This window comes from Mus musculus, chromosome 2, assembly GCF_000001635.26.
Source record: "Mus musculus strain C57BL/6J chromosome 2, GRCm38.p6 C57BL/6J".
NCBI classification, from domain to species: Eukaryota; Metazoa; Chordata; class Mammalia; order Rodentia; family Muridae; genus Mus; species Mus musculus.
In genome coordinates this window covers 71,116,747-71,143,030 of record NC_000068.7, presented here as the reverse complement: position 1 = coordinate 71,143,030, position 26,284 = coordinate 71,116,747, and the positions used below count along the sequence as shown (strand labels likewise).

Here is a 26,284-nt window from a genome sequence, read left to right as displayed (position 1 = left end):
TAGAGAAGAATGATTATTCCCACGATTTCAGGACAAACAGATCACACACACACACACACACACACACACACACACACGCACACACACACAGAAAGAGAGAGAGATTAGAAGTAGTTTTTTATTGCTATATTAAAAGTCAAGAAAAATAGATGCACATCTTCCCTATAAAACTATAAAATAGTCAAGATAATACTTTTCATCAATGTACTGAGATAAAGAGACAAATTTATAGATAGATTTATTTCCCACTTAATCTGTTTAAGTAGCTCCCAAATAAAGAACAATCATTTTTCTTTTCTGCATCCCTATTAGACATAGAAGTTACAGTTTCCTGTTGGAGTTATCTAAAAAGTGCACATTTATAGCTAAACATCTCGTCACATCACAACTGAAGTCCATGTAAGTTGTGGCTTCCTCCTTTCCGTTTTCCATGTGCAGTCACGGTCAGTGGGTGAGCTCTGGGTCTTCCAGCCCGGCAGGGAAGAAAGCCTGATTAAAATGAGACGTGCAATCTACATCGCCGTCCTTCAGAAAACAGAAACTACTTGTCACCATCCTTAAGAAACTACTTGTCACCAGTCCTTAAAAAGTATGCCTGCCTTAATCTATCATTTCATGGAGAGGTCCCAGTTGCTGTTTCTAAGTGCACAGATTAAACAAAAACCACACTCCTTACGAGAGGAAAGTGCCATGGAGGGTGGGCTCTGTTTGACACAGCACAGGGAAGCTGTACCTTTTTGACGACATTAATTCCATAAAGTATATTCATTTCAATTTCTTGCTAAGACCCGGGAAAGAGAAGGCTTTCATGTTGACGTAGATCATTGTTGAAATAAAGCTTTCTTTCCTGAAATTAGATTATGGGGTAAGCCACACCAGATAATCTCTGCTAAAGATATAAGCTATAATTATTTTGGGAGGTTTCAATCACTGTTTGGAATTGATACCCAAGCCTTTCTTCTCCCCTATTCTTTGCAGACTTTTTAATGTGATATTTGGGAAGGGGGGGTGCTTTAGGAAGGAAACATCAGCTTTTGAAAGATAAAGGTATAATTATCATTAGAATAAAGAGCCCATTAAAAGAAGAGTCTCAAATAGAAAGATCTTTTCGATATATTGTGCTATGCATCCTTTCATAAAAGCTGGAAAAGAAAGAAAAGGAACACCTATAATATTACCCTCCCATTAGCCCACTTGGGAGAAAAGGAAGGGCTGAGAGGAGTGCTCAAATACTTAGCAATGGAGCTATTCTAGTGCCACATAATTAGGTTTGTACTGATAGCCTCTGTAGGCCAACGTGGAAAGGAGAGGCAGCCATGACTCTTGGGGCTCAGTTACTAGCCTCTCATTCTCCCCCCACTCTGCCCCCCATCCTCTCCTCACCCCCATGACTCCCCCAAAACCCTGGGATTTGACCCAGCTCTTTATAGTCAGTCAGCATTTACCAAACTGTTTGGTGTAACCACGTAATTACTCTTACTTAGCACGCATATGAACTTTATTTATTTATCGGACTTCGGAGATAGATAGGGTATCATGTATCCCAGGCTGGTCTTGAACTCTCTAGCTGAAGAATGATCTTGGGCCCCTCACTCATAGTGCTTCTGATGCTGTTACTGGTTTTGGAAACAGAATTAATTAATGGAAAGCAAGAAATGATGCATTGAAGTGATTCTGAGCTGTTATGGACTTTGGGAGATCTGATAGATTGAAGGTTGTATTTGGCTTTTGGAAATAATCATGTTACCTAAAAGGAAGTTCACTACACACCAAACATATTAAGTGTATTTTGCTGTAAAATTCATGTGTTTGGTTTGGCTTTATTTTTTATTTAAAAGACAGAGCTGTGCCAAGACATGGTGGCTGGTGGCACATGCCTGTAACGCAGCATTTGGGAAGTGAGGACAAGGAGAACCACATGTCCAAGGTCACCCTTAATTACACAAAGAGTGAGGACAACTTGGGTTACTAGAGAAACCAAAATCCCAAAAGAGAGTTTCACTATGTTGCCCAGGCTGGCCTTGAACTCTGCCTCAGATAGCTACCTCTCAAGCAGCTGGTGCCCAAATGTCTTAATCAGAAACTGCGCCGAAACCAAAAACCAACCAGTCTGCAGAAGGCATCTGCAGAGGAGTGGTTCTGATGCTTAGATTTAATCAGGAATCTGTGTTTTCTGAAGCTGGAGGTCTTTGCCTCCAATTGGTTTTTGATCTATCAATAAAGATGCCAGTGGCCAATGGCTGGGCAGAAAGAAAGAGGCGGGACTTCCAGATTCTTGCAGGCTTGAGAGAAGAGAAGGCAGAAAAGGGAGAATCAAGGTACTTGGGGGAGAAAGATGGAACAGACTCAGAGCTGCAGAGGAGATCTTCCAAAATTTGGGCAGAAAGGGAAAGCAGCCCACGGAAGGGCAGCTTGGAAGCGTCTTGGGCAGCAAGACCAATGGGCTTCACAGAAGGCAACTGGGGAACTACGTTAAGGGTGGCTTTAGAGATGTTGAGCCAGGAGTAAAGGTAAGGGCACGCTAGCCATGGAAGCTTAGACGTGCTCAGCCACAGAGCCAATAAGGCAATTTAAAAATGAGCTAATTGTGTGTGTGCCTTTCATCTGAGGATCCGAGAGAGCTCCTGGGCAGGTACGAGCCTGCGACTTGCTAGGAGCTCAAAGCGGAGTAGCCCAAACTACCCGCTACAGGCATCATTTCAGCACAGTTATTACTGCAAGTTTCCATCGGAGCAGAGGGAGAAGTCTGGCCATGTGAAAGATTATCACTTCTAAACCTCAGCTCTCTGCATAGAACTTCAAACTCCACTGAAATAAGGCAGGAACCTGCCTATGGTCCTAGGAAAAGACAGCCCAGGATATATGTGTCTCCAAACAAAAATGTGTTCAGCAGCTAAGATCCTGAGGAACCAATACGGTAGTGATTTCATCTTGAAGGCTGTGAGTATCCTTGTCCAGGTCTTCTTGTCAGCAAGACAGATGCCCTGTTAAAGATTAGAAGGGCATCGAGGCAGGCTCTGGCTTGTTGGCAGTGGCTGAGACCCCAAGATCTCCGTCCAAATCTTTGTGGCGCCTTTCCCATCATCTAAGGTCCCTTGGAAGAGGACCAAAGGTAAGGTAGCATCCAGTAACAATTCTATTAGCTTTCATCTGCAACTTCATTCATAGGTGGACCATAGTGCTGCCAGTTAGAATAAATAGGGAAGGAGTGTGGTGAAATATAGGATCTTGGGCAGAGGAGCCAGACTGCCAGGGTTTGAATGTCAGTTCCATCAATTAAAGAGTTGTGTGATGCTGAGCCAAGTTACCAACCTTTCCAAAAATGGGGAGAGTTAACAATACCTGTCTCACAGAGTCAGCCTGGAGACTGAAGGAGCTAATATTCGTAAAGCACAGAGTAAGAGCCAGGGAAGCACTTTGGAAAATAAAAACAGAAACCCGAGGGCACCTTTCTCAGTGTGTGGATGCGAGACCGGTTTACGGGGCTTGATCTGGGGCATGTTTGCATTGCAAGAGGTTCAGAAGATGAGCCATGAAGTACATCAGCTCCGAGGAGTAACAGACCCTGGACTGAGTGTTACCGCATCTCCCAGGTCTAACCAGAGATCTCTTCAGCTGCCTGCGACTAAGCAACTGCTCCAAAACAGCCTCATATTTACTCTCGTAGCCAGGGCCTTTGTGAGCCCAAATTAGCGGGAGAGGGAACTAGATACTTGGCTAAAGCACCCACCCCGCCTCCACCATGTTTTTCTCACAACATCAACGTGGCACAATGGTCCAAATCCTGCTCCAAGTATTTGTGATCATATTTTAAAAGTTAAGAGAAGTTCTACCGCCGGGCGTGGTGGTGCACGCCTTTAATCCCAGCACTCGGGAGGCAGAGGCAGGCGGATTTCTGAGTTCGAGGCCAGCCTGGTCTACAAAGTGAGTTCCAGGACAGCCAGGGCTATACAGAGAAACCCTGTCTCAAAACACCAAAAGAGAGAGAGAGAGAGAGAGAGAGAGAGAGAGAGAGAGAGAGAGAGAGAGAGAGAGAGAGGTTCTACCTAGTTCTGAAATCACTGGCCTTCCAGAATTAATTGGGCATAGCAAGAGGCCAAGGGTGCTACCAGTTCATCAGACAAGCCACCGGCAGCTACATCAATGGCCAGGGTCCTCAAGAGGAAAGAAGAAACAATCACTATTTATGTTGATCATGTCCGTTTACATTTGGTAAGTTCACAGGCCTCAGTCAACACAATTACTCTCAGGAAATCCTCCTTGGTGACCGCATTATACATTGGCCTATGAACCCAAGCCACCTATGGCTAGGTAGGAGAAGCTCAACTGTAGGGCTGACTTTGGAAGAGAATGCACATGGCTGTATCGACATTTCACATGGTGGACCTCTGGCCAGAGTCAGCAAGGCCGAGGGTTCTCTTCCGGGCTGCTCCCTCACTGCTTGACTCTGCGTCAGCTGGGTCAGCTGCGTCCATACTGTGGGCGGAGCTTATTGCTATGGCGCCTTCCATTCTGCATTCTGCATTGCCTCCATTTAGCTGGAGAGGGACAGAGCCTGGTTCTCTAGGGCGTTTCCATTGGGGCCTGGTGACAATCCAAAAGATGAGGGCTCCAAACACCAGAATCAGAAGGCCCAGCGTATTTGTAAAAACACCTTCTGGTGGGAATGAATGGTACGAGGGGTGTTTCCTATGAAGAAAGTGAAAGTGGATCCGGTTACAAGCACACAGCATACAATGAATCGACTACTCAACGTGAACCCTGGTAGAGCTTCAAGGTAAACGTCCTTAAAGCGTAGCATTGAAGACACATATATACTAAGATTCACACTGTAGAATCATAAAACTATTAAAGATCTCAATTAAGAAAAGAATATAGCACTTGAGATACCTCATATCACTTAAAAACTAAAAAAGATACAGAAATGTATACAAACTATAGTTACAATTAGCATAAAATACACACACACACACACAAAATGAATACACAACTCATAACCCCAATAATTTCACCACACATTACTTTAAAAATAGTTAAATCTTATTTTTTTATTATTATTAAAAGAGCTATTTATAGACCTAGAGAGATGGCTCAACAGTTAAGAGCATTGCTGCTCTTCTAGAGGACCTAAGTTTGGTTCCCTGGCACCCACACGGCAGCTCAAAACTGCCTGTAACTCCAATCCCAGGAAAATCTAACGCCCTCTCCTGGCCTCCAAGGGCACAGCATGCATGGGGTACACAGATGCTTATGAAAGTAAAATCGCTCATACACACAAAATAAAAATAAATCTTTTTAAATGGCTATCTATATGATATTTCCCTCATGAATATGTACTTTACATTTTTCTAGCTTACATATTAAGAGAAGGAAGGCTACAAACTTACAGGACAAAGAACAGCTTTTCTGTCACTCCCATGAGAACCGTCGCAATCACTGTTCCGAAGAGGAGGAGTCCAGAATACACGTGTATGGGCATGACGATTGCCCGGAGAGAGGGCGGAGCCCATGGAAGCAGAAAGACGAAAAAGCCTACAACAAGCTGAACACCAGAAGAACAATGGTTATCATTTAACTTTAGTTTTAAATTATTATTATTCTAGCTTAATCTGGTGGCACATGCCTTCAGTCCCAGCTCCTCAGGCAGAGGCAGAACCAGGGGTTATAAAAGAAAATAGATGTTAATTTTTTAAAAAAGATTTATTTTATGTGTATGAGTGTTTTGCCTGAATTTATGGAACTATTTGGGAAGGATTAGGAGGTGTGACCATATTGGAGGAATGTGTGACTAGAGTCAAGCTTTGAGGTTTCAAAAGGCTATCACCATTCTCAGTCAGTCCGTCAGCCTGTCCCTCCCTCCCTCCCTTCCCTCCCTCCCTCCCTCCCTTCCCTCCCTCCCTCCCTCCCTCCCTTCCTCCCTCCCTCCCTCCCACTTTCAGATCATGGTGAGCTCTCTGTGTTCTGCCACCATGGCTTTGTTCTGCCACCCTAACTAACTCTCTAAAACTAACTCTCTGAAACTATAGCTCAAACTAAACACTTTCTTTTGTCAGTCGTCATGATAATGGCGTCTTTCTTATCCCAATAGAAAATGAAGGCTCTGCTGTAGTTAGATCATTCAATTTTGCTTCTGTAGAATCTGCTCTGAACAGTTGAGCTTTTCTCAGTTAGTTATTGCTCTCTTTAAATATGCAGGTATCTTATACTGTGCTAGTTTATCTCACTTTAAGGAACAGATGTGTTAGCCTGGCTGACCTCAAAACTCACTAAGCAGCTGAGAATGACCTTGAATTTCTGAGCCCCCTGGCTTCACTGCCAGGGCTACAGGCCTGTGCCAGAGCCCTGTTGTCTTTTTTTTTTTTTTTTTTTTAAGCTTTTATTGCAAAAATCATTCATGAGAGCAGGACTCATCTGCATGGCTAGCTTTCACATCAGACAGTGTTTGCTTCTCGGGGTTGGGAGGTGGATTTGATGGCTCAATTTAATTACAGAATTACATGGAAGCATTCCCACCCCCCTTTATCTTTCTGCATATCTACCTATATACTCATTCCTTAATTCTTCCATATATTTTGAAATCTTTGTTATGAACCGGAAGTTGTCTTGAGTGCTTGGTCTGCTACACAAGGTGAATCAGCTTCCTGTGTTCCTGGTACTCATGGCATTCGCATAAGGCTCACTACAACACAGCCAGGGTTGGTTGCACATGCCTGGAATCCCAGTACTTGGGAAAGTGAGAGAGGAGAATTGCAGCAAGTTCCAGAACAGGCTGGGCTCCATAATAAGATTTTATCTTTTTTTTTTTTTTTTTTTTTTTAAGATTCATTTTATTTATATGAATACACTGTAGCTGTCTTCAAATACACCAGAAGAGGGCATCAGGTCTCATTACAGATGGTTGTGAGCCACCATGTGGTTGCTGGGAATTGAACTCAGGACCTCTGGAAGAACAGTCAGTGCTCTTAATCCTGCCAGCACACCAAGAAAGCCTCAAAGCAGGCTCCTCCCTCTATTTAGTGGCAGTGGAGTTGGTTTTGCACCTCTGATTTTTCCAGCTGTCTCTGCAGCCAGCCTCCTGCAGACCAGCTTTCAGATGATTGTGTCTTCCAAAAAACACAAAGGAAACCTCACCAAATGCTCCCCCAAGTCTCCAAACACCAACTTTGGCTCACAGTGGTGCTCAGTGGCTGCCCACACTGCCCACGGGCTTCCACTCCTCTCGAGCAAAGCCCCTGGTAGAGGCTTTCTGCTTCCTCTTCTGTCCACTGCAACCTCGTCTCTGCCCGCCAAGGTCATTTCTGACTTCCCATCACTGATACTGATGGACAATGTCCAAATCGTGTCTGCGGATCTTTTCAGGGGCACGAGACATCCCTCACATCCCAGCCCCCAGGGTTTCCCTTCTTATCTGCCCACTGGCTCTCATTCTTTCCATCACTTTCTTCCCAAATGTACTAACTTTTACACCCTACATACTATCAGTGTCTATGCACCGGCCTTCACCATTACTAACCCCTCTCTGTGCCGACACGTCTCTCTGAACCCCAGCAAACCCCTTCCACTAGACTTCCGACAGTGATGCCTTGAAACCTCCCAGTCATGTTCCATACCCAGTGGCAGCCTTGCCTCCATCCTATTATTCATGCAGAGCAAAGTTCTCACAGGCTATTCTATTTACCTAGAAGTCACTTTGAGCTTCTAACCCCAGAATTGCAGCTCAGGTCTCTCCTCTGCCCCCCACCCCTCCTTTATCATCAGAGCACTCTCCCAGAACGATCAAAACCCACCCTGTCTACCAAATACTCTGATCTTCAACTCCCCACGTGGCTGAGACCGATCTAACTCCTGTTCTACTGCCTCCACCTCCCAAGGGCTGGAATCACAGATATGTACCACCATTCCTAATTCATGTGGTACCGGGGATTGAACCTAAGGCTTTGTGCATGCTAGGTATCCTAGCCTGACTTTCTGTTGCTGTGATAAGACACTGAGCAAAACCAAGTTGAGGAAGAAAGAGTTTATTACTCTTTACAGATTAGAGTCTGTCTATTATTGGGGGAAGCTGGGGCGGGACCTCAAAACAGAAACCCTGAAGCAGGAACTGAAGCAGAGACCATTGTGGGACACTGCTTGCTGATTTTCTTTGCGTGGTTTACTCAGCAATGAGGCTGAGACTAAAGCCATGGCTCTGGACAGTGAGGCGTTCTGCCCTCCAAGTGAGGTCCCCAGTACAGGCGTTCACCATGACTCTGTCTTCACTGGGAAATTAAAACTGCTCCCTCTGTACTGAGGATTTACCCCCCCCCCCCCTGCACACACGCAAGCCTAATGATCTACACTGAGCTATATCCCCAGCCCCTCCGTCTTGCTACATTTTTGAGACATTGACTCACTAAGTTACTGGGACTGGGGGACTAGCTTTGAATTTGTGGTCCTCCTGAGTACTGGGATTTACAGACTGATGTCCTGTTTTCTTTATTGTTGTTGGTTGTTGTTGTTTATTTTGCTTTGCTTCCTTCTGAGTTAGCCTTCTTTACTCTTTTAGTAAGCTCTTCCCACAACACCCTGCGGGTGGGGACATGTGTAAGGTCCTGATACAGACACGGTACTGCTCAGAGCACAGTCCTTTCCCTTTGCTGTAACCCAGAGCACAACTTGACTCTCCACACTCAGATCTCAGAAGGGCTTTCCGCTGCACCAGTTATCTGAAGAGTCTTAGCTCTCTAGTGGCTCTTAACCCAGGCTCCAACTTTTCGAGACATACTACAGAATGAGTCAGCTTAATCATGATAAACCAAGCTGCATTCTCCCAAGCTCAAGGACTCAGGCAAGCATGTGCCACAGTGCGGTTTGACCCACAGGAGCCAGTTCTCTCTAGACATAGGACCAGAGGATCCAACTCAGCGTGTCGTGGCTGGTCCTGCTTGGCAGCGAGCACCCTCATGCACTGAGCTGTCTCTACGGCCCCACTTTTTTCTATTTAGTTGACTTTTTAATTATTATCTTTTCTTTATTCATTATTGTTGTATGAATGTTTTGCCTGCACATATGTCTTTTGATATGTATGTGCCTGATCCCTGTGGAGGTCAGAAGAGGGCATCAGATACCCTGGAACAGGAGTTACAATACAGATGGCTGTAAGACACTGTACCAGTGCTAGGAATGGAACCAGGGTCCTCTGCAAGAGCAACCAGTGTCCTTAACCTCTGAGCCATGTCTCCAGTCCCTACTTTTTATTATTAATGTTTAGAGGTGCTTGCCCACTGACACACAACCTGTGACAATTCCCACAGTTCTCGTGTCACTTCTGTTTACTTTGATGCCTCATGTCACATACATTTTAAAAGAATGTGTAGTAAATATGCATTTCCCCCCATATGGCTTTTGAATTTCTTATTAACCTTCTAGCCTCCCCTGTCTCACACCATATACATTACACATACACACACACACACACACACACACAAAACCTTTCTTTGGCTTAGGTTTTTGTATTTAGGTCCTTAATCTAGTTTTTTTCTTTATATGTGATATGGTATGTATGGTTTACCTAAATGTACAGACTCAGTTAAGTAAGTGTTCTTATAAGATAAAAAATTTCTTGTACACACTTGGACTTTCCTAGCCTCTCCGGTTCTTCCACCTGTGTTTGCTCATGTGCCAATAACTCAAGGTATCCTTTCATTTCCATCTCAAAAGTTTCTTGGTTATTTTTGGATATTTATTCTCTTCTGCATAACAATTTTTAATGATTCTCACTAGGTTTGAACTGAAAATTGTGTTAAACATAGATATTAATTGAAGAGGGGAAGCTATTTCTCTATTAATTTTTCTCTTTCATTATCATGGTATCTTTATAATGTTTGTGGTGGTTTGAATGAGAACTGTCCCCATAGGATCAAAGAGACTAGTGCTGTTGAGAGGTGTGGCCTTGCTGAAAGAAGTGTGTCACTGGGGGGTGGGGGGGGAGAACTCTTCCTGCTGTCTGCTGATCCAGATGTAGAACTCTCAACTACTTCTCCAGCACCATGTCTGCCTGCTACCTTCCATGACAATAAAGGACTAAACCTCTGGACCTGTAGGCCAGCCCTAACAAAATGATTTCCTCTGCAAGAGTTGCCTTGGCCATGATGTCTCCTCACAGCAATAGAGCACTGAGACAATGTTCTATTTTCTGATGATACTTTATAGTATTTTATATATTTTGCTTTTAGGTACTATGCTTTTTACTATTCAGTTTATTCTTGGGTATAATATGTCTTAACCTTAAATAAATGAGGTCTACTTTGTGTGTGTGCACATGTATGCACATATGGATATGCAGGGGCCTGTGCACATGTGTGTGTATGAATGCGGAAGCCATAGACTGATGCCGAGTATCTTCTCTATCACTCTCCACCTTACTCTTTGAGACAGCCTTCCTGACTGAACCTGGAGATCACTAATTGGCCTGGCTGGCTGGCAAGTATGCTCCAGAAAGGTGTCTATATCATACTCTTCTCAAGTGTTCCACCGTGCCTAGCTTTTTATATAGGCATGGGGATTTGAACTCTGGTCTTAATGCATTCACAGCAAGCACTCTGCTAGCTGAGCCATCTCCTGAGCCCCAGCAGGTTCTATTTCTACAAGGTGTTTATTGCTGGAGTAGGCTCTCTTAAATCCAGCTGCCACTCCAGACTCTACTTCTAGTCATCTGTTGGTTTCTAGACGCACATTTTGTGATCTACAAGCTGATAAGTGAGCCACAGTTAGTTCTTATCTATATATTTCCTTCCTCTTGTATACTAGTTAAGAACTCTAAAGCAGTGCTGGATGACAATATGGCAGCAAGTATTAATGTCTTACTTGTGCTTTTGATGGAAGTATCTTTAGTGTTCTGGTTAATCTAATCCCTGCTGTTAGGTGTTGGTAATAGCAACCATAATCACAGATGTATCCTTCTGATGTGTAGCACACAGTAGGTCCACAGCCAATAACGCTTGCAGCTTTCCAGTGGAAAGTTAGAATAGTTTAAAGTACTTTCTTCTTAAAGGTCAAAGGTCTGAAACTATCCGGATTTGATGCCTTTTTAATCCCTGGATTTCAGTCCCCCCCCCCACCCATTGCTATTGATCTTTATATGGTTCCTAATTCTTTTTTGGATCAAATTTAGTAGTTATATTTGGCAATAGGGAAATTCCTTTTTCTTTCTTTAATTATATGATCATCTATATCTATTTGGGGGTCCTGAGGATTGAATTCAAACTCCACAGATACTCAGGACACACTCTGCCTGTGAACAATCTCCAGGCCTTATTACTGCATATTAAATATAATCATCTCCCCTAACCCAACATCATTTGTGTCTGCGACCCTATCTGTGAGTTCTGAGTGTTGCATATTTTGTGTTTTATCAAGTTAGGCTTGTTGTGACTTAGAATAAGGATTCTCTCTGTTGTTAACTTCTTTTTGTTGTTTGCTTGAGGTAGGGTCTCACTATGTAGTGCTGGCTGTCCTAGAACTAGCTATGTGGCTTAGGTTGACCTTGAACTCACAGAGATGCTCCTGCTTCTGCTTCCCAAGCACTGGAATTAAACCATCACACTAGGTTCTTTTTGTTGTTTTTAACTTCTAGATTCTCTCTAATATACATATTAAGATACAGAACAAAGAATAAAAGGTTTTGTGGTGTGTGTGTATGTGTGTGTGTGAGTTTTAGAGAAACCAGTCTAAAAGCCATATCTAATAGAGTCTTCATTTATCTATGTATACATTGTACTACTTACTCACTTAACCTGCTATTATACAAAAACAGGTGTGCTAAAGAAATTATTATAAGATACAAGAAGTAAAGGAAAAACAATGAATGACGGCCTCTGGAGACACCCACGTCTGCCATTTAACAAAACGCAGGGCTACTGACTGAGCAAGTGACTCAGAAAAGGCATCTGGTTCTGTCCATTCAGCCACTGCGCTCAGAAGTAGAGCCAGCATACTTAATCTACAAGGCAGAGCCTGTTGCCTTCTGTGTGAGTAGACCAATAGTAAAGTGAGAGTGTGCATGTCTGAAAGCCAAATATGAACTTGGGTATTTTCATTTTTACCCTCAGTGGGTTCAATGATCCTCCACCAAGAGTGCTCACACACAAGCTAGGCCATCAGTCTGGGAGTTGTGGAAACATTGACACTAAATGCTAGTGGGGGCCTGAGTCCCAGTTCTGCCATAGCTGTATAACTCAAGGAAGACTCCTTCCCACTGCATCCCAGAGTCTGTACCAGATATCTCCTCAGAAGGATGAAGGGAAATTCTTGGCATAGCACAGCCTGTGGCTACATCCTGCTTTCTGCCTTAGCACAGAGAAAGCTAAGGGAACCAACCTTTAAGAAAGAATATAGAGCTGAGCGAAGATCTACAGAGATGCTAGTGAGCCAGGTAGGTCCCCCCAGCAACCTATGGACTCTAGTGGCTCCTGCAATCCTCACTCCTAAGGGGTGAGGCAATGTCTATTAAGGACCTGCTTTTTAAAGGGGCCATTTATTTTAGGGTAAGTTTTGAGGTTCTATGTACCCATCCCAGTGTCTCACTTTGCAGCCATAGAAAAGTTCACAATGATCCCAGCCAGGAAGTTGAATAGACACTGTGCTCTCAAGCAAGGACACTGAATCTAAACCATTTACGAAGATTTTTCAACAACATGGTGAAGAGCCTAAAAGACTCAGAACATTAAGTTTTACCGTTATGACATCAAACTGCTGAATAATTATCACGCGCCATTAAATTTCATTTCAGTACAATGTTTTCGGAATGCATCCCTTTACCAATCCATACAAAGAGTAAATAAAATAATCACTGTGCCTTCAAAATCTCACAAAAGGTTAAAAAAAAAGAAAGTCAGCGTTATCACTTAGAAAAGGTTAACATCAAGATGCAGTAGAGAATGTAGTAAAGAAACACAGCTCCCACCTAGGCTAGCCGATTCAGAGCATGGGACTGAAGTCTGGACGGTGTTAGTCTAGATGTTAGGAGCTAGCAGCTTCCCTACTAATGGATATCAAAATGATAAATCATACACTGAGTTCCTAAGCTGTGAATTCTGAGGGTCATTGTCCCTTTGGGGCAAGAGTTATTTATTCCGGACACAAATGGAAGAACAAGTTTAGAAAACATCTGTGGTGAGGGAGGCACTGACCTGTTGGATGTAGAGTATGAGAGCTGTCAGTCCAACCCAGCTGTGCAGGCTGTACATGTGGGGGACTTTTTGGACATTGTGGTACTCAAACACAGCCACCACGGAGATGATGGCGAGGATGGCAGCCACAGCGTTTAACCCGGCATGGATGGATTTCATCAAGAGCTTGCTGCACTTCCAGGTCCATGGCAGTCTGTACACGATGATGGCTAAGGAAACAAAGTATTTAAAAAATTGACACAAAGTAAATCTTTTGGCCCACTGGACAGCTTTTTTTCTGAGGACCGCTACCCCTTGGCTTCTGCTTCTCTCAGCCTCCCCCTCTCTCTGCGCTCCTACTCAGTCCCCCCCACCCCCCTGTGCTGCCACCTCATCCCTGGAATGTAGGCCCCAAAGAAATGGATGCACGGTATTCACCAGCAGACACCACTGTTAGCGCCACCACTTACTGAGATGGCTAAGAAGGACAAAGCACTTGCCACCAAACCTGATGTCCTGAGTTCAATCCCCAGGACCCACATAGTAGAAAAAGAGGAGTTGTACTCTAATCTGGACAATTGGGCCCTGGCACCATGTTCCCCATTCACACTCACGTAGAGAGAGATAGAGAGAGATAGAGATAGATAGATAGATAGAGAGAGAGAGAGAGAGAGAGGGAGAGAGAGAGAGAGAGAGAGAAAAGGAGGGAAAGACAGAGAGAGGGGAAGGGAGAGAGATTGCACATTCATTCCCTGGTTTAGCATCATTTAACACACACACACACACACACACACACACACACACACACAGTATCAAACATTCAAAGACAACTGTACTTCCAGTTAAACGTTTGTTTTTCCCAGTACTACAGACAACATAGAGGAATGTGCCAAAACTTCACATAAAACCGAAACCTACATCTTATTAATTGTTAAAACTTGCTTCTTTCTCCCTTTTTCCATTATTTCTCTCAAAACCTGACTTTTGAACCATCTGCATTCATGCAAAAGTGTTTCTCTTGTGGGTAGTTATTTTGTGGAGAGCCAGAATCTGACTATCATTACCCAGGCTGCTCTTGAACTCTTGACCTCAAGAAATACTCTTGCCTGAGCTCGCCGGTGGCAAGTAGCTTTAAACTAGTTGCATACTAACGTTCCTTCTCTGATGGCAGCCGTCCAGTGTACCTAATCCTTCACTGATGACTGTGGTCTTCAACACAGTTCCTATTATTTACCTGAGGGGAAGCCATGAGGCAATTCTGACCTGGATACATGCTTGCCACTGGCCAAAATGGACAGACAATTGTTAGTGAAGAGTCTGTGGTTCTTCCTATCGCTCTTTTGTTTCCACTAAGGTTAGGATGCCTCCAGCCTTCCCCCTCCATCAGCCTGCCTCATGTTTGACTCTCACCAGCTGTAAGTTCTAGCTTAATGTCATTTTTTTTATGTTGTTGCCAATCTTAACATTTCGTTCCTTGGGTGGTGGCGGTAAGAGCAGAGGAAGTGTGTGTGTGTGTGTGTGTGTGTGTGTGTGTGTGTGTGTTTTATGCTATGTGCGGTTGAAAGGATTCTTTACAGTTTTAATGTTAAAAGGTGTTTTTTTAAGCTTGCAAACCCTGTAGCCAGTTAGGCTTAACTAGTCTTCATGGCCAGCTGTGGTGCAAGCCACACAAGGGTTTTCCACATCTGTCCTGGCTTCCCACTTCTGTCCAGGCTTCCCAGAGGCTCTGCTGCACAGCTGAATGCATTCAAAAGGAGCTCGGGACAAGTGAAGGACATCCAGGAATGCTGTACTTTCATATGTTGTTTACACATTTTCCAAAAATATATAAATATCCAAAATGCCATCTATTCGAGGAAAAATGAGTGAGCTTAACAAATCAGATCACGTTTATTAAACAGGAAGTTCCCCGAGCCCTAGCAGCTGCAAAACCGCCTGCAGCGGGGTGTAGCTACTCTTGCTCTCTGTGAATCTAGACTCCATTCCTGAGGTTCAGTGAGAAGGCCGGAGAGGGAGCAGGGTGGTGTCATGAAAGCAAGGGTTCTGCTGGGGCTGGCCTGAAGGACCATTCCCTTCAGGAGTCAAGGGGAACATGAGGATGCCTGAGACAGACACTTCAAGTGCCTTCAGAGGAACAGCAATGAATGGTGAAGCACGCTACTGTAAAAACATTAAAAAGGCGAAAGAACGAGGGGGCTCATCATAACTGTGTGTAATTTTTCTCAAGCATGTCAAGATGAAAAGACAGTCATTTCTGTTTAATCACTAGGAAATTCATTAGATCCTAGTTGTATAATCAAAATTCAGGGATAGGGTGGGAGAGATGGCTCAGCGGTTAAGAGCACTGACTGCTTTTCCAGAGGTCCTGAGTTCAATTCCCAGCAACCACGTGGTGGCTCACAACCATCGCTAATGGGTTCTGATGCCCTCTTCTGGTGTGTTTGAAGACACTGATAGTGTACTCACATATATCAAAAATAAATAAATCTTTTTTAAAAAAAACTCAGGGATATAAGAAAATATAAACTCACTAGGAGGTGATCTCTGCTTTGACACCAACTTTCTTCCCATACACAGTTATTTAACACACATGTATGTGTGCATTTATGTATGTATATGTATTTAGGTATGCTTGTGTGTGTGTCACATGTAAAGTTTGAGTCTGTCAAACTGAGATCAGGTGAGGGATAGAGGACTTAGGTGCAGATAGGCCCCCAGACAGAGAAAATACTTGATCATAGTTCTTCTCTATTTAACCCTGTGACTCATGAAGGAAGAAACATGTCTATCAGATATTAGCTTGAGCCTGTCACAGATTGGGAAGTCACAAAAAAAATTTAACAAAGAAGCAGTTATTTCTGTAGTCTCAGCACATAAACAGAATTTCATGTTTGTTTTGTTTCAATTTCATTTTTTAAAAAGTAAGATATAACTGGATAGTGTGGCTCTCCCATCTGTCATCCCTGCCCTGAGAGGTTGAGGCAGGAAGATTGCTGTGAGTTCTAGGCTAGTCTGGGTTACAAAGTGAGTTCCAGGCCAAATGAAGCTACAATGAAACCATATCTATCTATCTATCTCTCTCTCTCTCTCTCTCTCTCTCTATATATATATATATATATATATATATATATATATATATATATATATACTGATATATATATTTAAGCCATACAACATGATCTTCTGTTTTGTGAAATGGTTAGGTTCACCAGTTTATGGTTTATGATAAACTGACATATCAGTTTTATTGTGACAGGTCCTCTTCTAATATTGATTTATTTATGTGCATGCTTGTGTGTGTGTGTGTGTGTGTGTGTGTGTGTGTGTGTACTACTGTACTTGTGTGGAAGCTATAGGACAACTCTCAGAAGTCAGTTCCTGTGACTTTATGCGGTTTGGGGATTGACTTGTCAAGCCTGGCCGCAAGCTCCTCCACTGACTGAGCCATATTGTCAGCCCCCATCCTCTTTTAACAAGGAGAGCTGTAGAAATAGCTCAGAGGGTAAAAGCACTTCCTGTGCAACTATGGGGACTTCACTTTGGGCACCGGGGTTGAAGCAGGTCCCAGGGCTTGTCCCCAGGGTCAATCTATACTAATTGATGAGTTCCAAGTTCAGTTAGAGACTTTTTATCAAAACTAAGAGGAAGATACTTGGAGCTGACCTCCAGCTGTGTGCTCGCACACACACACACATACACACACACACACACACACACACACACACACACACACACACATGTGCATGCTCCAACATATACCTGTGCATATATAGAACACACACACATGTACCAGTCAAAATCTCAAGACAGAATTCAATGCATACAAGCACTAGTTTATGTAAGAGCAGATGTAGCTTTCAAATAAATAACACGCATTCCGCTCTTGGGCCCACTTCAGCCTGAGGAGAATTTAAGATTAAGGGTAAGCCATTGAGTTTGAAGTACACTGGAGTTTTCAATCACTTGTGGGAGGCCTCCTTAAGTATGGTGGGCCATTCCCCTTCCCTCGTAGAATAAACTATTATGTTCCCTCCTGACAGAATGTTCAGAGCAGCAGCATCCGTTCTTAGAACTCACTTCCCCGTGCACCCACACCTTACCAGATCCTATCCAGAGGATTTCAACTTTAAATGGGAGCAAAGGGCCCCCTTTGAAGCCCTGTAGTGGCTAAAGCAAAACGGGGGAGTTTGCAGCGCACGCAAATATGGAGAAACTGAAAGAAAGACAGTGATGTGTAGGTGAATGGTATTTGGCTCAGCATCTGGCTCCAAGATGACTGAAATCACAAAGGCAGGTGTTTATTAACAAATGTATGTATGAAAAGGATCAGGGCAGAAAGGATCAATCAACCAGATGTTTTTAAATATTGAGTTTTTTTTTAATCTATATCTTTATTTTATGTGCTTGGGTATTCAGCTTGCACGAATGTCTCTGCACCTATGCAGGAAGTGCCTAAGGAGCCTCGGGGACTGGAGTTACAGACAACTGTTAGCCACTGTATGGGTGCTGGAATTTGAACCGCAGTCTTCTGGAAGAGTAAACTGTGCTCTTAAACACCAAGCCATTTCTTTAGCCCCTATCCAGGAATTTTATGTCACCAGAAACATTTGCTGTATTTTCTTGTACCTCATACCAATATTATTACACATTAGAAAAGAAAAAAAAAAAACCAAAACATCCAAAACTGGACCTGACCTAACGCAGTTGCTTGACCACGCCCAGGTTAATGATTGTTCAAATGAAGGAGTTGAACGTATTCTCCCAGCCAGTTGTAAGCATTAAGGACTCACTGTAACCTTACACTCAACTGGCCTGGAACTTAGTTTGTAGACCAGGCTGACCTTGAACTCACAGAGATCCTCCTGCCTCTGCCCTTTGAGTGCTGAGCTTTTAAAAGGCATGTATCACCAAATCAGCTATAACCTACATTCTTAAGAAAAAAAAAAAAGTCATTACTCATCTCTAACCAAATCAAATGGGAACAACTTCTAGAAAAGACAGACCTACCCACCTTCTTTCCTTCCTTCCTCCCTCAGGAGACAACCCCAGACAGTGCTGAGCAAGGACTCTCCCTGGGACAGCCATCCCCACTCGTGCTTTGCACAGTGTTTGGCATTCAGCAGCTGCTGTATACAGTGGCACACTCCAGTTGTCCCAGTGCCCAGGACACAGAGGTAGGAGGATCACCGCGAGTTTGAGGCTAGCTTTTCTGCAAAGAGAGTTGCAGGAAGCTAAGGTTACATAGCGAAACCCTCTCTCAAAAACAAAGACACGCCAGTCAACCGACTGGGATAGTACATGAGACACTGGGTTAAGAGGAAACTCTGAAAAGAACAGTCAAAGGCTGTCATCACTCCAGCCTTCTTATAATTTCAAGAAATTTGCCATGTGCAAGAAAACTACGAAGAGAAAGATTTCTATCTAGCGTGTCGTTGTTAAAAGGGAAATCGCTGAAGCTGATCTAAGGACATTTTAAAGAGGTCTTGAAGACCAGAGGAGAACTCAGATGTTTTGTTCCTTGGCACATGGATAAGTTGTCATTTCTTTGACTTGTTTACTTTTAGTTTGAACAAGTTTCTCCCCGCCCCGTTTAAAGTATTTGTATTTTATTTTTTGTTTATTTTTATTCCATGTGCGTGTATGTCAGTGTAAGGGTGTCAGATCCCCTACAACTGGAATTACAGACAGCTATGACTTAAACTCAGGTCCTCTCAAACAACAGCAGCCAGTGCTCTTAGCCTCGGAGCCACCTCTCCAGAATCTCTTCTTTTTATTTATGTGTAGGCATGTGCAGGTGAGTGTGGGTACCCACGAAGCCAGATGAGCTGGGTCCACCAGGAGCTGGAGGTACAGATACTTATGAACCACCAAGTGAGATTTCCAGGAATCGCACTTGGGCCCACTAGAAGAGCAGAGTGTGCTCTTCACTGCCAGGCTCTCTTGGATCACTGTTTAAATATCTGAATGCTCTTGGCAAAATGGGAGAACCTGGCAGCTCTGGACCGGCATCCCCACATCCCCACACTCCTCTGTTGCTAGGTGGAAGCTTCTGTTGTGCCAGGCCTCTGCATTTCAGTCCCCACCTCTCCATGCATCCCTATATTTGGCTACAGGAAGATGTGACCTAGGGTCACTTGTCTTCATAAGAGTCGCTTGTTACCAGTGGTATTAGGTAATGCCACTGACAATAAAAGCCCCTGGCTGTGGTCCAGGGCTACACTTTGAGAACCAAAAAACCCCCATAAAGTCTTGATGAGAATGGCAATACTATGGACTTCCCAGAGAGCAGTGGTAATTGCTATATCTTGTGTTTGTTTCCTAAGGCTACTGTGACAAATTACCACAAACTTTGTAGTTTAAAACAACCAAAATTTTGTTTGAGAGCTTCAGAAATGGCTTAGTGGTTAAGAGCGCTTGGTGCTCTAATTACAGTTTCAAGGGACCTCTTCAGGTACCAGGCATGCCCGTGGAATACATACATGTATGCAGTCAAAACTCTTACACATATTAAATAAATAGATAGATAAGCTAATTAATCATTTTTAAAAAAAAAGGAGAACCAAAATTTGGATCAGCAACATGGTCCAGAGAGAAAAGGAGCCTGCAGCAAAGACTGATCACCTGGTTTCAATCCCTAAGACCCGCATGGTGGAAGGAAAGAATTGATTCCCACATACAATCTCTCTCTGTCTCTCTGTCTCTGTCTCTGTCTGTCCGTCTCTGTCTCTCCCTCTCTCTGTCTCTCTGTCTCTCTGTCTCTCTGTCTCTCTGTCTCTCTCTCTCTCTCTCTCTCACACACACACACACACACACACAAATAAGGTAGCTGTCAATAAAGGATGCCAAGTTCAGAGTGCAGGGTTTCGTGTTTAGAATCCAGGGCCTCTTGCACAAGCAGCAGATGCTTCTGACCACTGAGCCATCCATCCAGGCCCCCAGGGGGTGGGTTTTTGAAGACCATAGATGTAAAATGTTGGCGCTATGCCAACAGGGGTAGAAACTAACAAACGCTAAGCGGGAGAAGTTGATGTGGAGTGCTGTGCGGTTGTGCAGGCCAAGAGGAGAGGAGGTTCAGCGAGTGCTTAGGCAGTCACAGGCTCCTGACCAAGAAACCTGGGAACAAAGATGCCTTTCCACTAGGACAGGGCTCCTTTCTTCCCCGGGTTTGGCTAAGTGGTGTTTCTAAACTGCTGAACAATCGCTAGGCAAGAGGGATGGCACTTGTACTTCAGATGCTGCTGTTATTATTATTACTATTATCATTATAAACGAGTGGCTGTAAAATTGCATTTCGTTGCTAACAATTTAATGATGAGACAGGAATAACTCATGCACCAGTGATTTATTGCCAGGAGTGTAGCTCAGTGGCGAAGCACTGGAGTGGCATGTATAAAGGCCTGGATTTGTTCCCAGCACAGAAAAAAGAGAGATTTCTCATAAACTAGAGGCAGAGGCTTGGAATGCAGCTCAGTAGTGGAGCATTTGCCCAGCATGTACAAGGCCTGGAGTTTACTCTCCAAAATAATGGGGAATAAAATAACAGGGAAAAAAAACCCAAAAACGACTGACCTAACATGCACGTCTAGGTGCTAAGAATACAGCAGGAGCAAATTAATTATATTTAACAGGTACTCTGTTGGTTCCATTATTAAGTGGCTCACATGTGGGTTTTTGTAACTAAAACATGTTTTGAGGTGCTTTGGACTGTCCCTTCACACCACATGAACCCCCATTTCCCAGGTTCTGGTAGACGTTGTTCATCGACGCTTCTTTCCAGATGCCTTCTGGAGAAGTCATTTGAGGATGTTTTTTTTTTTCTATTATTTTCTTTGCCAGGGTCTAGTGCATGAGCCTTTTCAAATGTATTTAAGTGATCTTGGAATTTGGTCACTTAGATACATTAGGAGGATAGTCCAGCTGCCTTTAGGAACTGCTCTTTCTTTTTTCTTTTCTTTTCTTTTCTTTTCTTTTCTTTTCTTTTCTTTTCCTTTCTTTTCCTTTCTTTCTTTCTTTCTTTCTTTCTTTCTTTCTTTCTTTCTTTCTTTCTTTCTTTCTATTGTCTTTTAAATGCTACTTAAATGTAGTTAAATTCTCTCACAGAACCAATCTGAGATCAGTAAGCTATTTAATTTCTCTCCCTTCAGCTTCTGTCACAAAGGCAGTTGCACATACAGAGAGGAAGGAGTGTAAAATTGCCAAGACCTCCTTTCACTAATGTAGATGCCTGAATTTTCCACTTTTCACTAAAGAATCCATTCCAGCACGCTGAACCCTTAAAAAGGTCAGCTGCCACTTGGCGAGCGTTCAATTGTTTCCCTCTGTGGCCCTCTTTACAATGGCCAGTTTCTCTGGTTTCCCTGAAGTATTTTTATTTCGCAGGAAGCATTTGCTATAGAGAAGCACAATGCCTCGTCTAAACTCTTCCTCATTCATGTCATAGTGTGGCTAGATTTCACATTAGTCTGAATTTTTATTTAGCAGAGACTGGTGGCACACACCTGTAGCCTCAGGACTTGCAATGGTCTAACAAGAAGATCCCTTGTATGTCAATTCAAGGCCAGTCTAGACACCATAACAAGTGTGCTTCATTTTTTCAGACCCTCCCATATCTATTATACTTTAGGAATACATATATTTCCATAAGTATGTCTGGTGAGAGGGATGGAGAGGAAAGATTTACTTTTCGCTTCTTTTAAAACCTTTTTGTTATGTGTAGTTTGCCTGCATATATGTATGTGTACCACAATCATGCCCGGCGCCCATGGCGGTCAGAAGAGCGTTAGGATCTGCTGTAACAGGAGTTACAGATGGTTGGTTGTGAGTCATCATGTGGGTGTTGGGAATTGAGCCCAGGTCCTTTGGAGGAGCAGCCAGTGCTCTTAACAACACAGCCCCGTCTTTGTAGCTTCGTCCTGCCGCTTACTCCATTCATAAAGGTTCCAAGGACCCAGTCTCACGCTTAACAGTTTCAAATCCTGTTTGCTTAACACATATGTAAAGTACTTTAAACGTATGGCAGTGGTTGTGTATTAGCTATTCCTGCATCAGCTCCAAATGCCAGCTTATAGGAGATACAGAATAGCTCATATCACAGCCTCTACTAGAAATATAACATCTCATAGCATAAAAATCCCTGAAGCAGGGGCCGGAGAAATGGCTCAGTGGTTAAGAGCACTAACTGCTTTTCCAGAGGTCCTGAGTTCAATCCCCAGCAACCATATGGTGGCCCACAACCATCTGTAATGGGATCTGATGCTCTCTTCTGGTGTATCTGAAGACAGTGACAGTGTACTCATATCAATAATAAATAAATAAGTTTAAAATAAAAAAAAATCCCTGAAGCAATTACACACAATACAACACCCTGGGACAACGTGGGTAGTGTTTGACCTGTGTTTTCCTCATAGCCTCTAAAGTCAACATCATATGTCTTTGGAGGGTTTAGGATGGCTCAATATTTTTTCTAACTTTACTTTGGCTTGAAATCCCTTGAGTGTACTTTAAGTTTTGATCTATCTAATCTGATTTTGACCTGGGCAGTGGCAATGAGCTAGGCACTCAATCTCAAGGTTATAAACAGTAACACTCTATGGTATACAGTTGCTAAGCCACGAGTCAGGTGTAGCAAATGCAGCCTCAACTTGCAACTTCGGATGGATTTGCTGAGCATCTAAGATGGTTCTAAACAGAAGAGGATCTGTGTTTGTTCCTTCCAATCAATGCTGCCTTCTCACTGATGGGATGAGGAGTATTTGTGGACCAAGGTATGGAAGAACTAATAAGAACTCTGCATGCGGCTACATGTATGAAAAAGCTAGTTTATGTTCATTAACCACTTTATGTGATTAAAACGTGTTGCAACCATGTTGCAAATCGAGAATCCTTGTAACCAGGATTGTAAATGTTGACCAGCCAAGCAGTGGAACATTAGCACAAACAGACGTACTGAGCTTAGAAGAAACAAGCCTTGTCTAAGAGCAGCAGATGAAAATTCCAGTACACCCGTATACGTGTTTTTGCACCAAGGTAAGTAAACAGATTAAGTGCAAAGTTTAGAGAAAGTAGAAATCTTTAGGAAAAGAGTGAAATGCGTTCCAATATGAATGGAGAGTCTCAAAGTATATTTTAGATGATATTTTGGCTTGCTGTAAAGTCCATGTTTCAGAAAGTGAGCATATTGCCATAAAAGCGAAGAGCACTGGGGGGAGGGGGAATTGTTGAGAATAAGGCGCTTAGAAGAATTTCTATGTCCATGGGTTAGCGCCTCTGCGTCGGCTCACACTCATATAATGCATCCAGTGAAGACACAGAAGATGCTCAGGAATGTTTGTACTTTTGTGAATGTCTTCTGTTGGGTTAACCCGCCTGACAGGTAACCCGCTGTCATCTGTGTTTCCCTCACCCTCAACTACAGCACTCCGTCCAAACATCTAAAGGGTCTCACGGCGTCCGGAGCTGTTCTGGGTGGCTGGAAGCCACGAAGAGGTGTTTGGGACTATTTAATTAAACAGAGGATATTAACAACTCTGGCCAAACGAAAGCGCTCCACCGTGATGGAAAGAGTGCTTCTGGTGGTTGGAACTTTAGAACCTGGATATGTTTTTCTCATTTTAGGGTAGTGGCCAAATAGCTGGGAACTCTGCAGCGAAATGGCTTGGATGCCTACCTCACACCACAGTAGCTCAGCATTAGTATTACCTTCTCCAGATTCCCATGGAAGAAGGCTGACCACTCTTGCTGGAGGCCGTAGCACCGGTTTAAAGCATGCGCGGGGTTGGGGGGGGAGGGCGGGGGGTGCAACACACACACACACACACACACACACACACACACACATTTTTCTTTAGGAACGAAGCCAGTGCTTCTGTTTGCTCATTTGTGGGACTTTTAGTATTGGTGAAGAAGAGGAGGCCTGTTCAGAAGCCAGGCTGCTAGAACCTGTTCCGAGCCTCTCAAACAGTTTGTGCTAAGCAAGCCCAGCACAACAGCTTGGCTTTTCTGAATGCATTCTCGCTGTCACCGCCTTTTTGGAAAAGTGAAACGTGCGGTGCCCCATTAGCTGAAGAAGACAGTGAAGATGAAGAGTAGAATTGCAGGGGGAGAGAGAGAGAGAGAGAGAGAGAGAGAGAGAGAGAGAGAGAGAGAGAGATAGATGGATCCCGGGCGTCCAGCGGTCCCTTGGGGCCACTCTCAGCTTTCATCTCCCTGTCAGATTCAAGACCACAAAACTCCGCCAAGGAACTTTCGCCACATCAACAAATGGAGCGCAGCCAGGCAGCAGCCGGTGACTGATGGAGGTGCCCAGAACTCCGGAGGAAAGAACAGGACAGGGGAAAGGATGGAGAGGCACCAACTGACGATGCTGCGCGGAGACTTGAGCTCCCCGCCTAGGAGACCTGAAGCAAGTTCAAAGGCCAGCCTCACCGAAGCTGGGGTTTCGCGTCCCTGACTGCGCAGGCCCTGCCCACCTGAGTAACTTTCCCTAGTTTCATGAATTCCTTGGAATCCACGACGGCGTCCCGGGTCCCATCGCGCAGTGACCCCACCAACCCCCTCGAGGATCCCAGTACCGATGCCCTGGATGAAGACGAAGCCGGTCACCGCGAGCACCGGGTGCCAGTTAAACTCGAGCCCGCTGCCGTTCCAGCCAAGCCCCTCTCGGAAGTGCAGGACCCAGATGAGCACGAAGATCACCGACAGGAAGCCCACGAGCAGCGCGGACACCAGCAGCCCCAGGAAGCCCCGGTAGCCCTCCATGGCCATCAGCACCCCATGCTCCACGACAGCCTGCTGGAGAACTTGGTGTTGCGGCCGTGGCCTCGGGGTACTGGCCCGGCGGTGGGGCCGGGGCGGCGACTTCTCGGCGCCGTCTCCGCCCGTGGGGAGGGGCTTTCTTAGGGTAACAGGCTGTGGGGCCTCCCGGGGGTGCCGCGGGCCCAAGCTCCAGACGGTCCCACCCCTTATCCCCCATCCTCCACCCCCGATCACGCGGCTGCACCGTGAGCTCTGGCTGCCGTGGTGGCCACCACCTGAAGAAGCATCCAACCTCCTTGAGTGTGAGTCAGTTCCTCACCAAGACAGCGCCCAGGAGCTCAAGCCTACCACTTTGCTTCAACTCTATGCGCCTTGTTTCCTTATTCTTGTGGAGGGCGGTGGTACACACTCTTTGTCACCAGAGACAGATTCACTGAAAGTGGTGAAGCCTGCGGTTGTAGTTATCCAGGCTTCCTGACCCCCCAGAGGGTCTGCTGCTGAGGGCAGCAGTGGACTTGGCCTTACCGTGTAAGGAAGCACCTGTAGGGATGAGAGTGTAGTGGAGCTCACCTGTGACCCCAACATTCAGAAAGCTGAGGCGGGAGGATAGCCACAAGTGTAAAACCACTCTAAGCTACATAGAGAGTTCCAGACCAGACCGCTATAGAAAGCCTGCCTCAACATCAAAACAGAGAAGAGAGAAAGAGAAGGCTGAAAGCGCAGCTAAATTGGTCTTACTTAGGTTTGCCTAGCGCGCACAAAGACCTGGGCACAGTCCTTAGAACAGTCCTTAGAAGTGACACACCCCTTATAATTTTACCATGGGAAAAGTAGAGGCAGGAGGATCAGATGTTTAATATCATCCCCAGTTACATGGAGAGTGTGAAGCCAGCCTGAGGTACATGCTATCCGATATCAAAAATAGTAACAATAACAGCTGGAAAAGACAGAAATAACAGAATATAAGCCACCTGCAACTTGCAGTTGCGCCAGGGAAGACAGGCAGTCACAGCCCTGGACTTGCCTGGAGTGTGCTAAAATGAGTTTAAAGATGTCTGCCTGCTCAAACCAATGTGAGCCTAGACCTTAAACCTCCCTGAGTGACTTAACTTGATGAAGAGACACTGGCTTCCTGTCCTTTTCCGTTATCCTTGCCCTTCTAGGTGAGACATTGAGCATCACTATCAGAGGAAAAGGGTGCTGGATGCCTCGGCTTCCAAAGTGCATTTGGGAATGCTCCCTCTAGCCCTTAGAGACCTTACAAAACACAGGAAAGGTAGTGTGTGTGTGTGTGTGTGTGTGTGTGTGTGTGTGTGTGTGTGTGCGCGCGCGCGCGCGCGCAAAGCTCGCGCGAGTGTGTCTCTGTGTGTGCACACCTGTGT

At 44.5% G+C, this 26,284-nt stretch overlaps 1 protein-coding gene across 1 annotated transcript; it reads right to left on the bottom strand.

Annotated features, from left to right (window-relative positions):
* Positions 1-104: 104 nt before the first annotated feature.
* On the bottom strand, positions 105-24,977 carry Cybrd1 (cytochrome b reductase 1). Its single transcript, NM_028593.2, has 4 exons — positions 24,719-24,977; positions 13,170-13,378; positions 5,388-5,542; positions 105-4,689 (listed from the first exon to the last, which is right to left on the bottom strand). The coding sequence occupies exons 1-4, from the start codon at positions 24,909-24,911 to the stop codon at positions 4,374-4,376; spliced, it is 873 nt and encodes a 290-aa protein (NP_082869.2). The 5' UTR covers positions 24,912-24,977; the 3' UTR covers positions 105-4,373.
* Positions 24,978-26,284: the final 1,307 nt, after the last annotated feature.